Below are 15,793 nucleotides of genomic sequence, written 5' to 3' on the forward strand. Positions count from 1 at the left end.
AGAGAACGCTTTAATCACTAGGCTACCCCACAATTGTCATGAGACGGCAATGTAGCGACAATGTTGTAAGTATAAGAGCAAGTGTCAGCAATGATGTCAGTATTAAGGTGACAATGCGAATATTATGTAGACAACATGTGATGTGTTGACGATGTCAGCATCACATGTTCGAAGACACTATTGTCAAAATTGTGTCATCGATGATGTCAGTATAAACAGGTCGCACAACATCAGTATTACATGGATAACATGTTAGTAACACATCAACACCAGTGATACCTTCATAAAGTCATTAGTATTTTGACAATGTCAGTATCACAAGGATGACATTCAATATTATGCTAATAAATATGCCAGAATTATGTCAACAAAACCATGAGTATTATGTTAAGAAAAAAAGACATTTTTGACATTATGTCAACAATGGCCTCAGTAACACATCAACAATGTTTGCAGGGAGAAGTAATTTGTTGGTGTGTCAAATCAAGATCCCGTGTCCTTCACAGTTCAAACCCTATGACACAGTTCAGCATGATCAGTTTCTCCCCAGCAGGTGGTGAAGTGGACACAAATGTGGGACGAGGTACAGCAAGTGCAGAATCAGAACATCACTGTGACATAGGGATGATGAATAGCCACATACCCTACCACTGGCAACGACCTCACTGACCTGAGCATGTTGACCTGCATGTTTCACAGGTTAGGAGTGCATGACAGTCTAAAGCACTGACTACACCACAGAACTATTTTTAACCATGACACAAGATACTGAAGAGGACATATTGTTTGAATAGACTTGACTTGTTTGATCATAACAGAAATTGTTTTCATCCTTCAATTCTAAGTAACAATTTTAAGTTTAGTTCGAACAGTTACTTATGAAGCATCTTCATGTTTAACACACTATTTTCAAAAATACTCTGTTCCAAGTATCTTTCTTAGCTTCAGATTACAGACAAGTCATCAGTAAAATATGGGGTCAAGGACCAATATTGCTCACAAAGGAACATTTGTTATTATGGGTTTTTTCTGTGTGGAAGACTGGAACCCCCCAGCAACTGAAATAAGGGTGACGTACAAATCTAAGAGGTTTAGAGGACAAACCATTACTAATTTCAAGGGTAGGTACAAGACAAACACAAGGGTTCTTTGAAGGAATGAAATGGTGAACTGAACATGAAATTTTGTAATTATTTTAATTACAGGAACGTTATATTTCTTCTGAAGAATTTGTTATAGTGAATAATATTATGCATCCTTCAGGATCAAATATATTTTCTGAGGCTATTCTTTACATTTGTGTGGACTGCACACACATTTCTGTATCATGTAAAACCCTGTGAAACACAGACTGCTTATTTTTCACGGAGTTGGCATGTTAAAGCTATTATGAGTACGATGAGCCCGAGGACATGAGTGGTCAGTGTGACCCTATAGTCAAGTGGTACTGTCTGGCAGTGGCAGCCTGTGATGTAACAGGACATCCTCCGGCCAGACTCGGTGACGTGTGATGGTCTTCTAGAGAGCTATCACTTCCTGGTGTGAGACACTGGTCATTTCCTTCAACATCCACACCAACAGGAAGGGCTGTCACTGTCAGTCATGTCACCCATCAAACATAACATGGCCCATGAATGATTTATGTTGTTTCCTTTCTTGTCTGAGTCTTTGTTTGAAGAAATAAATGTTTTGCCATTGAGTACTTACTCACATGATCTCATTCACACTGTATATTCAGATTTTTCATTCAGCACAGGGGTGGAAATAACTTTAAAATTGCTAGTGTACTCCGGTACAGTGGCACATGTGAAATCACTTGCCCTGAAAATATTTCCACTAAACCGGCCGTTTTCTTGTTGAATTTTTTAAATAAACAACATAATTAACATTGGAAAGTTAACTGGACGCTGGTACAGTGTGATATACGAATTTGCTTGCCCGACAGAAAAAAACACTGGACTCGGACGTCAGGCAATGGGTTATTTCCACCCCTGCAGCATATCTTAACTCCCCTTGGTTTAGTCTGTTAAGCACGCTTTCACTAATGAGAAGACATATATCTTAAAAAAGGTATGCCTGAAATACCATTATCTGTGTGTTTCTGCAAGTGTCTAATATTGCTGTTACAATTCACTTGTGTATTCAGTGCTTTCACAAGCATCAAATATTCATGTATATATTTTAGAGAGGAGTGTTTTATTTGAATTTGGGTGTTATTTATCAAATGTTAACTAGAAGATATCAAAGCCAGGAAGGATTATAGTCAACACTCTTATATATTTATTTTGACAGTAATTTGGCCACTGGTCATTGTCCTGATAAAATAACACTGATAACATGGTCAAAACACGTCAAGGAATATGATTTGCTATTGTTTCACTGAATATAATGAATAATACTTCAAGAGCTTACTTGATATCATATTCATTACCTAATATCCGTATTCTTTACCCAATATTTGTGATACATATCATATTTCACAGTGGCTGTGTTGCAGCCCATGTATCTAAGTATGTTGCATGAACTTACAACCGATGACTCAGTTTTATCCTTTTAATACCATTAGGGTCTGTTGAGGGCCAGTATTGTAATCATTTTTTAGGAAACGGATACATGCCATATTGTCCTAGCAAGACAGACTTATTCTATTTATACTATCAAAAGTCCACTGGTGAAGATCTGGGTTAGAACTGGTCTTCAGTAACCCATGATTGTCGCAAGAGGCAATTGTGTAGATCGATGTTCATGCTGTTGATCACTGGATTGTCTGGTCCAGAGACTCGATTATTTACAGATTGCCGCCATATTGCTGGAATATTGCTGAGTGTGGCATAAAACTAAACTCCCTCAGTCACTATCAAGAGAAGAATTCATACCAACCTGAGCTCAAATTCGGCAAACAGTTTGTCGAATATAATAAGTGCTTCTTTGATCTGAAAGAAAAGATCCATCAATATCAGGTAGGAAAACAGAAGACAATAGTCATGGTGATGTTTGAAGTCAGTAAATGTTATAGAAATACTTAACTGAGAGGACATTATTGGTGATGAATTAATAATTGCACTGTGTAATCAAAAGCCTGAACAGCAGATTATTGATTCGTGGGATACAGTATTACAGTTGTGCAGGTGATGAACTTCTCTCCAACACAGGAAGTGTATATCAATACCCATAAAGCCATTGATCTCTACATCGACAATACAGGAATGTTGAAGGGTCATCATTTCTTTAGTCACATCTTATGTAGGTTATCATCAAATTATCATTCAGACTGTAACAGTTGTTTCCTCACAAAGGCCAGACCCTTTTATGTTTTTCGTCACATATCTTCTATTCAACATAAAGCAGTAATGTTGACATACCCTGTCTGTGTACTCGTGTATATTCTTGAGACACTGCTCCCTCAGGATGGTCCTAAGGCTGTCCAGCATCTTGGTTAGTGCACGTGCCAGAGGTCGCATGCTGGCACTCTCAGCCTCTCGGTTCATGATGCTCGATCCCGCTGCCAGACACTGAAACATTCAACACTGGCCATAACATTCAACAATCACCACCGTCCATCTAGCCAACATCCACCATAGTCTGAGTAGTTTTGTTTTACGTTGCTTAAGCTAAGTGAGTGAGTGAATGAGTTTCGTTTTACGCCACTTAAGCTGAGTGAGTGAGTAAGTGAGTGAATGAATGAGTAGGTTCGTTTTACATCGCTTAAGCTGAGTGAGTAGTTTTGTTTTACGCCGCTTAAGCTGAGTGAGTGAGTGAGTTTAGAGCTGGTTATCATTACGTTTTGTCACATCGATAATCGCTAGTGTCAGATCTATAATTGACCAATTATAATCATTTGGACAGTCATTTCCTAGTCAAATACCTACGTTACCGAACTAACTTCTGGGTTGTTGTCAGTATGTGTCAATTGTTAACGCTAGCAAGTTACTTACATTTGCAGCGTAAAGTATCCTATCGTCTTACGTTTCCGATCGGCATATGTTTTCGATCGGCCATTACAATTCCCGTTTATAGTGCAATAATGCAAGAAAATCCATGAGGAGCATCCCAAATGACAACAAGGCGATCCCCGCTATTGGTCTGACATCAATATGCTACAAATCAAGTTTCCCTGCGTAGGGAACAGTATAAAAACCCACAAAAGATAATTTTAACTCAGGGATCCTTAATGCAATATCTACCTCAAAATCGAATGCACAAAAATCCTAAATCTTTACTCCAAAGATGCCATTATTTAATGTTTTGTCTGCTTAGTTGACATCCCACCTTACAAGATCATGCTACTAGTCATGTGACCCACGCTGATAGATACAATGAAAATGTATCTGTCTTGTGTTGATGTTGAAGGGTGAACAAAGACGTTTCCTTAATGTTGAAATACAACATTTATTCTGTGAAGTATTATAATTGAGCATTGTATCGAAAGTTCAAGAGAATTCATGAAACCAAAAATAGCTCTATTTTACCCGCCTTATGCCATTTTGGTTTGTTTATCCGTACAACAAGTGCCAGAACCAGTTGGTTTTTTTTCATTTATATGGTTATAAAGTCACGCAAATGCCATTATATGACCAATAAACTTTCTCAAAACTATCAATATATAATAATATAAAGGACATACAAATGTTATTAGTACTTTTGACTACATCGCGAAAATGACCGATCCTATCAGGAGAACCGGTTCGCTAAAAGTGAAGTTCGAATTGGAAAATACCAGTTAACCGGTATTAACGCCCACCCCTAATTACTACACCTACAAAACTACATGCATGTGTGTGTGTGCACTTGGATGTGTGGCTGTGATTAATGCTAGTTACCTAGTGCTAGCCCACAGAGCGGTGCCACAAGGACATCTCACCTAGACAAAGTAGACCGACTCTGAGACAAACAGTCCTTGTTTTAATGACAAGCACCTGCCAGAGTAATGTGATGAGTGAGTGAGTGAGTTTATTTTACGCCACACTCAGCAATATTCCAGCTATATGGCGGCGGTCTGTCAATAATAGAGTCTGGACCAGACAATCCAGTGATTAACAGCATGAGCATCGATCTACGCAATTGGGAACCGATGACATATGTCAACCAAGTCAGTGAGGCTGACCACCCTATCCCGTTAGTCGCCTCTTACGACAAGCATGGGTTACTGAAGATCAATATTCTAACCCGGACCTTCACGGGTGGGTAATGGGATGAAGACACCATGCGGTACCAGATCGGCCGAGGGTGATGAAGGAAGGTTTAACCACGGACCAAAGATCATATTCAGGACTGATGCAACTCCCTACCAGGATATCTTTAACAACAAACTGGATATTTTCAGACATTATATGCCACATAAGTATTACAGGCACTTATTGAGTGAAATATGACTGCTGGAAAATCTACAGTGGCTGATATAAGAGATTCAAGCTGAAGTCCAGGGCCCACCTCCACAAAGTGATCTTAGATTTACCATTATCGTATCAACCATTATCATGATTATCTAACAGAGACCTAAGATAGTCACTGCGCTAAGATGGCATTGTGTAGGTGGACCCTGATTGTGATACACAATGAGCATATCATGGTACCTCGAGTGTTACAACCTGTATCATAGCATGGCTTAATATAGGAGACATTCATATATTCAAAATAATAATAATAATGCATATTTATATGTGCACCCAATCCACCTCAACAGACATGCTCAAGGCGCTACAGAGTCAAATATGTACATACAGTATAACCAGAAATTAATGAGAATTTAAAGATTGTAATTTTTTAAAATTTTTTTACTCATTACTCACGTATTAAATGTGAATATTAGCAGAACATAACTCCAGATTCAAACACAGGTGAACAGTTAGTATTTTGTCAAGTCACCATGGGCAGCAATGCTGGCTTCAATGCGGCGTGGCATACAACTGATCAAAGAAGTTAGAAAGTCGTGGTCCATGTTGTCCCAATATCAGACCATCTCTTCTTTCATTTCAGCAATATTTGTCAGATTTTTCTTATTGACACTTTCCTTCATAAGTCCCCAAATATTTTCTATTGGATTTAGGTCAGGGCTATAGCTTGGCCAATCTAATAATGTCATATTTTGGGTCCGAAACCAGGCACGTGACTGCTTTGAACGATGTTTTGGGTCGTTGTCCTGCTGGAAAATCAAAAAAATTCCATAGAACATGTGAGCAGATGGAAGTAAATGTCCCTCGAGAATATCTGTGTACCGCTCACTGTTCATATTCCCTTCAAATACACAGAGGGGCGTTGCCTCTAACACAGATATGCCACCCCACAAGTTAAATTTCGGACTGTACTTTGGGCGCTGATACAAAGGTTTTTCAGTTTGATTGGTCCCGAATTTCAGTGTATTAGGAAACAGCCACACAGAACTTTCATCTGAGAAAATCACATTGTCCCAGTTAAAATTTCTATGCTGTAAGCACCAGTTCAACCTTCGCTCCTTTTGTTCAGGTTTCATGATTGGTGATGGAATTCCTGGACTTTCTGCCAAACCATTACATTACATGCAGCTCAGTTCTAATTGTCTCCCTACAGACAGCCACAGTTTCTCTGTCAATCATTTCCAGCCTTACCTATTCTAAACTCCTTTGTATGTTTTTAGAAACAAGAATACCAAGCCGCCTCCTGTCACTGACAGTCAATATTCTGGGCCTACCTGCGCCTCCCTGGTGCTCAATGCCATATCCATTTGCAATATTTTTCAAAACACGATAAACAGTGGACAAAGGGATGCCTGTTCTACTTGAAATCACATTAGCTGATCTGATGTCCTTGTTATAATACTCTAATATCAACTTCCTCTTCTCTAAATCATCCATACTGAGGATCACTGAAAATGTCATCTGCTAGCAAGTAAACAAAGGGGGATAACTCTTCACAAACTAATGAAAAAGGATTCACAGAGTTGTCTCTTTTGAATGAAACCAAGCACTTGATAGCTGGTCAAGGTTGTTTATACTAGAAATCCAATTAAACATATTCCTAAAATTCTCAATAATTTCTGGTCATACTATATGTACAGAAGTACTACAAGAGCACTAAAAGGGAGATACTGCTGGAAGAAGTAGGTTATAAGTTTGGACTTGAGCAAGTCGAAATTGTCAATAGTTTTTAGGTCATAAGGAAGAGAGTTCCAGAGAGTAGGGGCTGCATAGGTGAAAAAACGCTGTCCAAAAGTTTTCAGTCTGAAGCTGGGCACAGTGAGCAGATCCTGGCTGTTTGAACGAAGATTGCGTGTACTAGTGTATGATGACAACATCTTAGACAAGTACTGGGGAGCAAGACCATGCTTGGCTTTGTAGGTCAGACACAGTATGCTCAATACTGGCTTTGATGGGCAACCAGTGAAGCTCCTTCAGTACTGGCTTGATATGGCAGTGTTTAGGGAGACGATAAATGATGCGGGCTGAAGTATTTTGGATTTTCTGGAGTCTGTCACAGAGTTTCTGATGAATGCCAAACAATACACTGTTGCAATAATCCAATCTTGAGGTTATGAGGGCTCTGACCAAGGCATGGGTAGCATCCACTGAGAGATAGGACGGATGTTACTGATGGAACGAAAGTGAAAGTGGCAGGTTTTGCAGATCTGAGAGACTTGAGCTTCCATCGAAATCTTTTGAAGTGGAACAGACAGGGACGACAGCATCAGCCATTGTCACAGATCTGGTGGGGACAGCAGTTGTTTGGATCCAATCAGAAGAGCTTTGGTCTCAGTGTCATTTAGTTTCAGCATATGATTTGTCATCCAAGATTTGATGTGTCTTGTACCGTCAAAAAAACCCAGCTAGACCGATGAGTTGGTTATCATCTGTATATGAATGGTGCTGCAGATTGTGAGTTGAGATGATGTCAGCAACTGGACCAGTGTACAGAACAAACAACAGTGGACCCAATACGAAGCCTTGTGGCACACCGTGTGGTACTGTAACGCTCTCTGATGTCTTGTTCCCGATGGTCACACATTGGCATCTGTTATGGAGATAGGACACAATCCACTGGAGGGCTGTACCAGAGATTCCATATCTTGTTTTGAGGAACAGCAGCAGGACACTGTGATCTATAGTGTCAAAGGCCGATGATAGATCTAGGAGTATCAAGGCCCCTGCATCCCCTCTATCTACAATTTGCCTCAGGACTGACTGACTGAGTTTGGTTTAGGCGCTTTTAGCAATATTCCAGCAACATCACGGCGGGGGACACCAGAAATGGGCTTCACACATTGTGCCCATGTGGGGATTCGAACCCGGGTCTTCGGCATGACGAGCAGACGCTTTAACCATTAGGCTACCCCACCGCCCAATTTGCCTCAGGAAATCACTGACACGTATAAGAACTGTCTCAGTGTTGTGATGTTCCCGGTATGCAGACTTGTACTTGTCCACTAGGTCACACCTTGTCAGATGGTTCTTCAGCCTCACACTGACAGCCTTCTCCACGATTTTGGAGAGGAAAACTACCGTGGATGCTGAACGGAAGTTTTTTAGCTTAGACTTCTCAAGGTCGCGCTTTTTTTAGTAGTGGTCGAACAAAGGAATTCTTAAAAGCTTCTAGAAATACACCTAATTATAGGCTCTTGTTCACAATCTCAGTGATTATAGGAATGAGCAAGTCCATGTGTTTCACATGTTTCGTCGGCATTGGATCAGATTCACCTGTAGGCTTAGCTCCCATTACCAGTGATTTGACCTCCTTATCTGTGAAAGGCTCCAGGTTACTGAGAATATGTCCACTGAAAGTAGGACTTTCATCTACCTCATTGTCTGGAGATGTAGATATCAGAGAGTCCCTTATCATCTCTATCTTTGACATAAAGAATTTGTTGAAAGTGTCTGCAAAGAAGAGTGTCATTACTTGATTTAGGAAGTTGGTCTTCGTCCTTACTACCCATCAGCGATTTCATGAATCTGTACAGACGGTCAGGTTTACCATGACAGATTCCAATCTCATTTAGACAGTGATATTCATGACATCATATTACATTATATCATAGCTTTTATCAACTGCATGGTGTACTTTCCAATTAATACCTAAATAAGTGTACTTAGACTATGATAGACCTTATTATTATGGTCACTCAGGATGGGTCTTTGTTCTCAACACCCTGAGGAGTGTACAACCTATGCAGCCTGTGAGGTACTAGAAGGCTAACAGTACACAGCACTAAGTGCCACCCAATCTTTTGACATGGAATATGGTTGTAAGAAAGATATAACCTATGGTTAAACATGACACAGGAGAACTGGAGACCAGTGAGACAGTTTGAATGCATGGGTGACCTTTATGCTGCATTAATCATGTGCAATGACTGAAAGTTAAACACAACCTGATATGCAAAGACAAAGGCTACACAAATCAATAACAAACACTGCAATCCCAAAGAAAAAGCTGTTGTGCAACGACATCAAGATAGACATGCTAGAGCTAATGACATAGCCACTGACATCCACATGACATTACACCAGGATATAGCCACTGTCATCCACATGACATTACACCAAGATATAGCCACTGACATCCACATGACATTACACCAAGATATAGCCACTGACATCCACATGACATTACACCAAGATATAGCCACTGACATCCATATGACATTGCCACTGACATTACACCAAGATATAGCCACTGACATCCACATGACATTACACCAGGATATAGCCACTGACATCCATGATGACAGGATACACCAAGATATAGCCACTGACATCCACATGACATTACACCAAGATATAGCCACTGACATCCACATGACATTACACCAAGATATAGCCACTGACATCCACATGACATTACACCAGGATATAACCACTGACATCCACATGACATTACACCAAGATATAGCCACTGACATCCATATGACATTACACCAAGATATAGCCACTGACATCCACATGACATTACACCAAGATATAGCCTCTGACATCCACATGACATTACACACAAGATATAGCCTCTGACATCCACATGACATTACACCAGGATATAGCCACTGACATCCACATGACATTACACCAAGATATAGCCACTGACATCCAAGATATATGACATTACACCAGGATATAGCCACTGACATCCACATGACATTACACCAAGATATAGCCACTGACATCCACATGACATTACACCAGGATATAGCCACTGACATCCACATGACATTACATGACAAGAGGATATAACCACTGACATCCATATGACATTACACCAAGATATAGCCACTGCCTCCACATGACATTGACATCCCAGCCACTGACATGACATTACACAAAGATATAGCCTCTGACATCCATATGACATTACACCAGGATATAGCCTCTGACATCCACATGACATTACACAAAGATATAGCCACTGACATCCACATGACATTACACCAAGATATAGCCTCTGACATCCACATGACATTACAGCAGGATATAGCCAATGACATCCACTTGACATTACACCAGGATATAACCACTGACATCCACATGACATTACACCAAGATATAGCCTCTGACATCCACATGACATTACACCATGAAGATATAGCCACTGACATCCACATTGACATGACATCCCAGGATATAACCACCGACATCCACATGACATTACACCAGGATATAACCACCGACATCCACATGACATTACACCAAGATATAGCCACTGACATCCACATGACATTACACCAAGATATAGCCTCTGACATCCACATGACATTACACCAAGATATAGCCACTGACATCCACATGACATTACACCAAGATATAGCCTCTGACATCCACATGACATTACACCATGATATAGCCACTGACATCCACATGACATTACACCAAGATATAGCCACTGACATCCATATGACATTACACCAAGATATAACCACTGATATCCATATGACATTACACCAAGATATAGCCATTGACATTCACTTGACAAGACAATTTCCCTGTTTACTCATGTAATTACATTGTGGAGGTAATTTCTGTACACTGATAATGAACCATTGAACATGCGCCATCAATATTTAGTTTTACTTTACAGCTCTAAATACAACAACAAAATACATCAGAATTTTGGAAATAAAGAACTCCTAAAATATCCAAATAATTTCCCTAAATTTGCATGCATTGTGCATCTTATAACATGTAATTAGTATCTCCATTCCTCAATGTCTTGTTCCCAACCAGTAGCTTTCCATCATAGACAATCAGTTTTGAACTGATAAACTGACCTGCAAAAATGCTTCTTTTTCTAAGTGGTGAGCCAACATAGTAACATACAGTGTATATGACAAAATTATTGAAATCAAGATACACTGCAATACATAGATAAATAATAATTTGTAACATGAGATGTGGTACACAGATTCAGTAAATCCCAGTTCCATGCACATGTTTAAGATTTATGGCTGCTTTCACATACAGGATAAAAAGGTGTCTACATTGTCTGCAATGAGTGACACATTGACAATACCAGTAGACCCAAGAGGAGAAAACCCACTGAAAGGTTGTCAGCTATGAAAAGGAGAACAACTGATAAAGCTGATCACATTGTTCATATCAAATGGAAAAGTAACAGGACATAAGTGAAACATCTAAAATGTCAAATGCTGATGTTCAGCATGTAGATTAAATAAATTACATTTGCCATTTCATTGAATATGATGAAAACACATCAAAAACAAATTCATTCTTCAGGCTACTTTGAAATCACAACAAAACTGAAGATTGAGACAAGTGAGTGGCACAAACATGTTATCATCTCTCACCTCTGCCCCAAACCATAGCTGGCCAGCAAGGTTTTCCTGGATAACATCATCGGGAAATTTACAACGGAAGTCCCGACTGGCTCTTTGTCCCGGGACTGCGTCCTCCATGATGTTCTGTATGGCAGTGAGGACCTTGTCCTGACAGGCCCGCAGCTGGTTCACCAGTGCTGTGCAACGTTCCGGGTCCTTGCGACCATCAAAACTATCCAGCTCTGCAGCCACCATGTTCAGATCCTCGTCGGAATAGAAGAACTGGGCCAGCAGAGAGGTGTCTGTCCTCTGGAACAGACGAAAAAAGCTTGTCAGTCAACCATATGAAGAAAATGGCAGATTGACTGTCTTTGTGCAACACTGCACTCTGCAACACTGAAGGAATATGATCATGGTTGCCTGTAAATATATAAAACTTTGGACCTGACAATCAAGTGATTGATGTTATGAGCAATGATCCCTTACATGGTATGAGTCTATGACCATAGACAATACACAGTCATCCGCATCACCAAGCCTCACCACCGGATCCATCTACTCACCTCTTACATTTGTTTGTTTGTTTGTTTAACATCATTCAAACTACCTGTGAGCTGCCTATAATTATCCTAGTCCGAACCAGACAATCCAGCGATTGATATCAGCTTCGATCTATGCTATTGGGATACAGTAACATACATCAACCAAGTCAGCAAGTCTGACAACTCAATCCCCTACGTAACCTTCTTACAACCATCACAGGCTGATTTTGTCTTACCCGCCACAATATTTCTGTAATATTGCTAAAAGCAGCGTAAAATCGTACTCACTCACTCACTGATTCTGTTCGGACAAAATTTCCCATGGGGTGGCAGATTGTTTGAACACATTAAGGGTATGTGCTACAACTGGATCTAAACAATGTGCTGAACATTGTCAGTTTTATTTGGGAGGAAAGCAAATAAGGATGGATCCAGTGCAGACAAACTATGTTTGAACACACAACCATGGATTACTGTCAGAAGCCCAGCTACTAGGCCCAACTTTGCATAGTGAATTGTAGCATCTTAGACAACTGTTGACATGTGCCCAATAGCAAAAATATGTCTTTATACTACTATTACTAGTGCTGAGTATCACCAGGTCATCGATCCAAGGTGACAACAGTGTCATTCAGTTTTGGAGGTTATGGGTAATTGCTGATAATTGCTCGACATATATCACATTCATGCAGACAGGCAGTGAGGTAATGTACTGGAGACTACACCTGGGCACTCAAATCAGTCTGTCTCACAAGATTTCCCCCAACCCGAGTACAATGACACTGAGACAACCCAATAATCAAGCTAAACAATCTTTCCTGCTGGATATATCATCCATAAGTGAAGGGTGACGAAAGCTAATGTTCGCTTATCAAGACACATTTTGCCTTTACTTTTTGAGTAGACATTTCTCTCATTTCTGTTGAAACACATGTTACATGGGTTTTTTATAATGAACTATGGAACATGAAGGACACATATCTGCATACTAATTTCTGTGCCTTATATATGTGGACCACAACTGCACTAATTTGGCAATCAGGGATAGAAATACTTTTTTCTCTAAGTGTGCCTTAAGGCACCAGGCAAATATTTTAAATGTGCCTTCCAGAAATCAAGTGTGCCCACATGTTTTTAGAATACACAATTTCCTCTTCGATAACCAAACTATCAGTACTCCCTCTAAAACAACCAGATTTCTTTACATCATCCATCATAATTCCAGTGCCAGGGACTTCCTGGGCAATGTCTTTGGGGATTAAATGACCAAAGGTGAGTTATGTGTCTAACAAATTAGGCGTGCCATAAGGGCACTGAGAAAATTTTCATCCGTGCCATTTCAATATTTACCGTGCCATGGCACATTAATATATTGGTTATTTCGAACCCTGGCAATATTTTATCACAGTTAAATCAAACACCTGTAGTCATTTCATCCCAACAGTAGACTTGACAGCAATACGATATTTTGCTGATTAAAGCAGTCATGCTAAATGTTCGATTCACTAATGCATGAAACACATTTCTGGTGTCCCTCACCCAGGGATTACACTGACAAAGAAATCTTGCATACTCGACACAATCTGAGTTGAAAATACTCGGGTTAATTTTACTGTGGGTTAATTTAAATGCATAGTAAGTTTGATGATTCTCATAAGTAACATAAACAGAAAGGTTCTGACACTTGGACAGTGTGTTATATGTACATGACTTCCTTGAAGACAGAAAGTCAAGATTTCAACCTTTCAAAGATAGAGAGGTGGACCTGTACATACTTGTAATGTTTGTGTTATCTTGCAAGGTCAAAATTGATCATGTGACAGGTCAATCAATGCTGATATGGTGACCAGTAAATGTAAAATTATTATAAGAAGCTTGAAGACATATAGGTATACAAGACATTTATCCACCACTCTTTCAATGCAATTATTTGTTTTTTAGATAAATTCATATATCCCATAAGATTCAGTATATCATAAAATCATACACAGTATTTAGATTCAGTTTTACAATCGTTGCTATCTTAACATGCTTAATATACAGACGTATATTATTTAAAAACACACACAAAATCCCTACACACCTACACTAATTAACACATTGATGAAATCAGAACCACTGCATATTTATTGTGGTCTTGACCAAACACCACAGGACTTGCATTATGACTTTTCAGTATTTCAATCACAAAATTATCACTTCACATATACTAAAACCATGGAAATACCTGAGGCATTTGGTCTAAAACTATACATACAAACCAAGCAGGATTGTTATAAACTTGTTCAGATAAGAATATTCATAACGTTCGAAATTTAATATCTGTTAACAAAATCATATATGAAATATTCCATATGTATAATTCCGAATGTTTTATACAGTTACCAGTTACTAACAATGTTAACCTCTCTAACACATAGACATCACAAATTCATGAATACATATTTGAACTTTCGTATTCATGGATCTATGCTCCTGAACATGTTTTGTCATGTTTAATGAAAAGAAACAGACTTCAGTTTGAGATATAAGCACAAAAAGTAAGGATGAAATATAACAAGGAAAACAGTGTCATGAATAAGGTAAAGTTTTAAATCTATGACAAATATATGTTTATGACACCAATTCCAAAAATATATAATGGATGTAATCCATTACAATAGATACAGACTTTGTGGAAAAAACTAACACACTGGTGAAAAACATAACAATGACGAGTCATAGTGATTCATGGTCAATCACGCCTCATGCCTTACATCTAACACAAGAACCTTACAGAGGTGAATCTCATATATTTGATATTGATTATTTAAATCATCCTACAACTTTGATTCAGATGATTTGGGTGTGGTCTAAAGAAGCTGACCTTTACATTCACGATGTACAGACGATCGACATAGTCATGCTTCAGTCTACCATTATCAAAGCCCAAAGTTGTTGATGCATATCCAAAGTATCCCAAAACTAGGCCATTTCACCAACAAATAAACAATGAAAACCTATTTATTATCATGAGATTAAAATATCATGGAGGGGCTTACAAACATTTAAAAGATAACAGAGATTGGTTTCATTAGTGACACCAACACTTAAGATATCAAATAACATCAGGGCCAAACAATTATCTTTTCTGTAAACAAATAAAATGGACTTCCAAACAGACAGGTGCGCAAGAGAACTAAGTCTGAGCGGTCATTGTGGCCACGCATTTGCTTACCTTCGGCCTGTAAAGCCATCTTCGAAGAGAATTCATCCTGAAGATGGTAGTTACAATGGTATAGTCCAGAAAGACGAACTTTCTAAATAAAAAACTCTAAGCAGGGGGTTATCATACATCACAATGTCTAGTAAGATATGACCAATTCACAAATTCTCGCTAACGTCACGCGTTACGTCAGTTGTCCGCGTGACTTCCGCGGTTCTCGTACATACTACTATCCTCAAAACGTATAACATAAGGTAAATATTTAGTAAGACTGACTACCGCAAATTCACCATAATTTTTAAAATATTGATAAAC

General features: G+C 39.1%; 1 protein-coding gene across 1 annotated transcript in view; it reads right to left on the reverse strand.

Moving 5' to 3' along the window:
* LOC124258426 (lateral signaling target protein 2 homolog) overlaps nt 1-15,659 on the reverse strand; it is a 31,662-nt gene extending 16,003 nt beyond the window's left edge. Inside the window, 4 exon segments of the mRNA XM_046692523.1 lie at nt 2,881-2,933; nt 3,363-3,512; nt 11,762-12,040; nt 15,491-15,659. Coding sequence (XP_046548479.1) covers nt 2,881-2,933; nt 3,363-3,512; nt 11,762-12,040; nt 15,491-15,526 — 518 coding nt within the window. The 5' untranslated portion in view covers nt 15,527-15,659.
* Between the last annotated feature and the right edge of the window lie 134 nt (nt 15,660-15,793).

Source organism: Haliotis rubra, unplaced genomic scaffold, assembly GCF_003918875.1.
Source record: "Haliotis rubra isolate DU_JTF1 unplaced genomic scaffold, ASM391887v1 Scf693, whole genome shotgun sequence".
NCBI lineage: Eukaryota > Metazoa > Mollusca > Gastropoda > Lepetellida > Haliotidae > Haliotis > Haliotis rubra.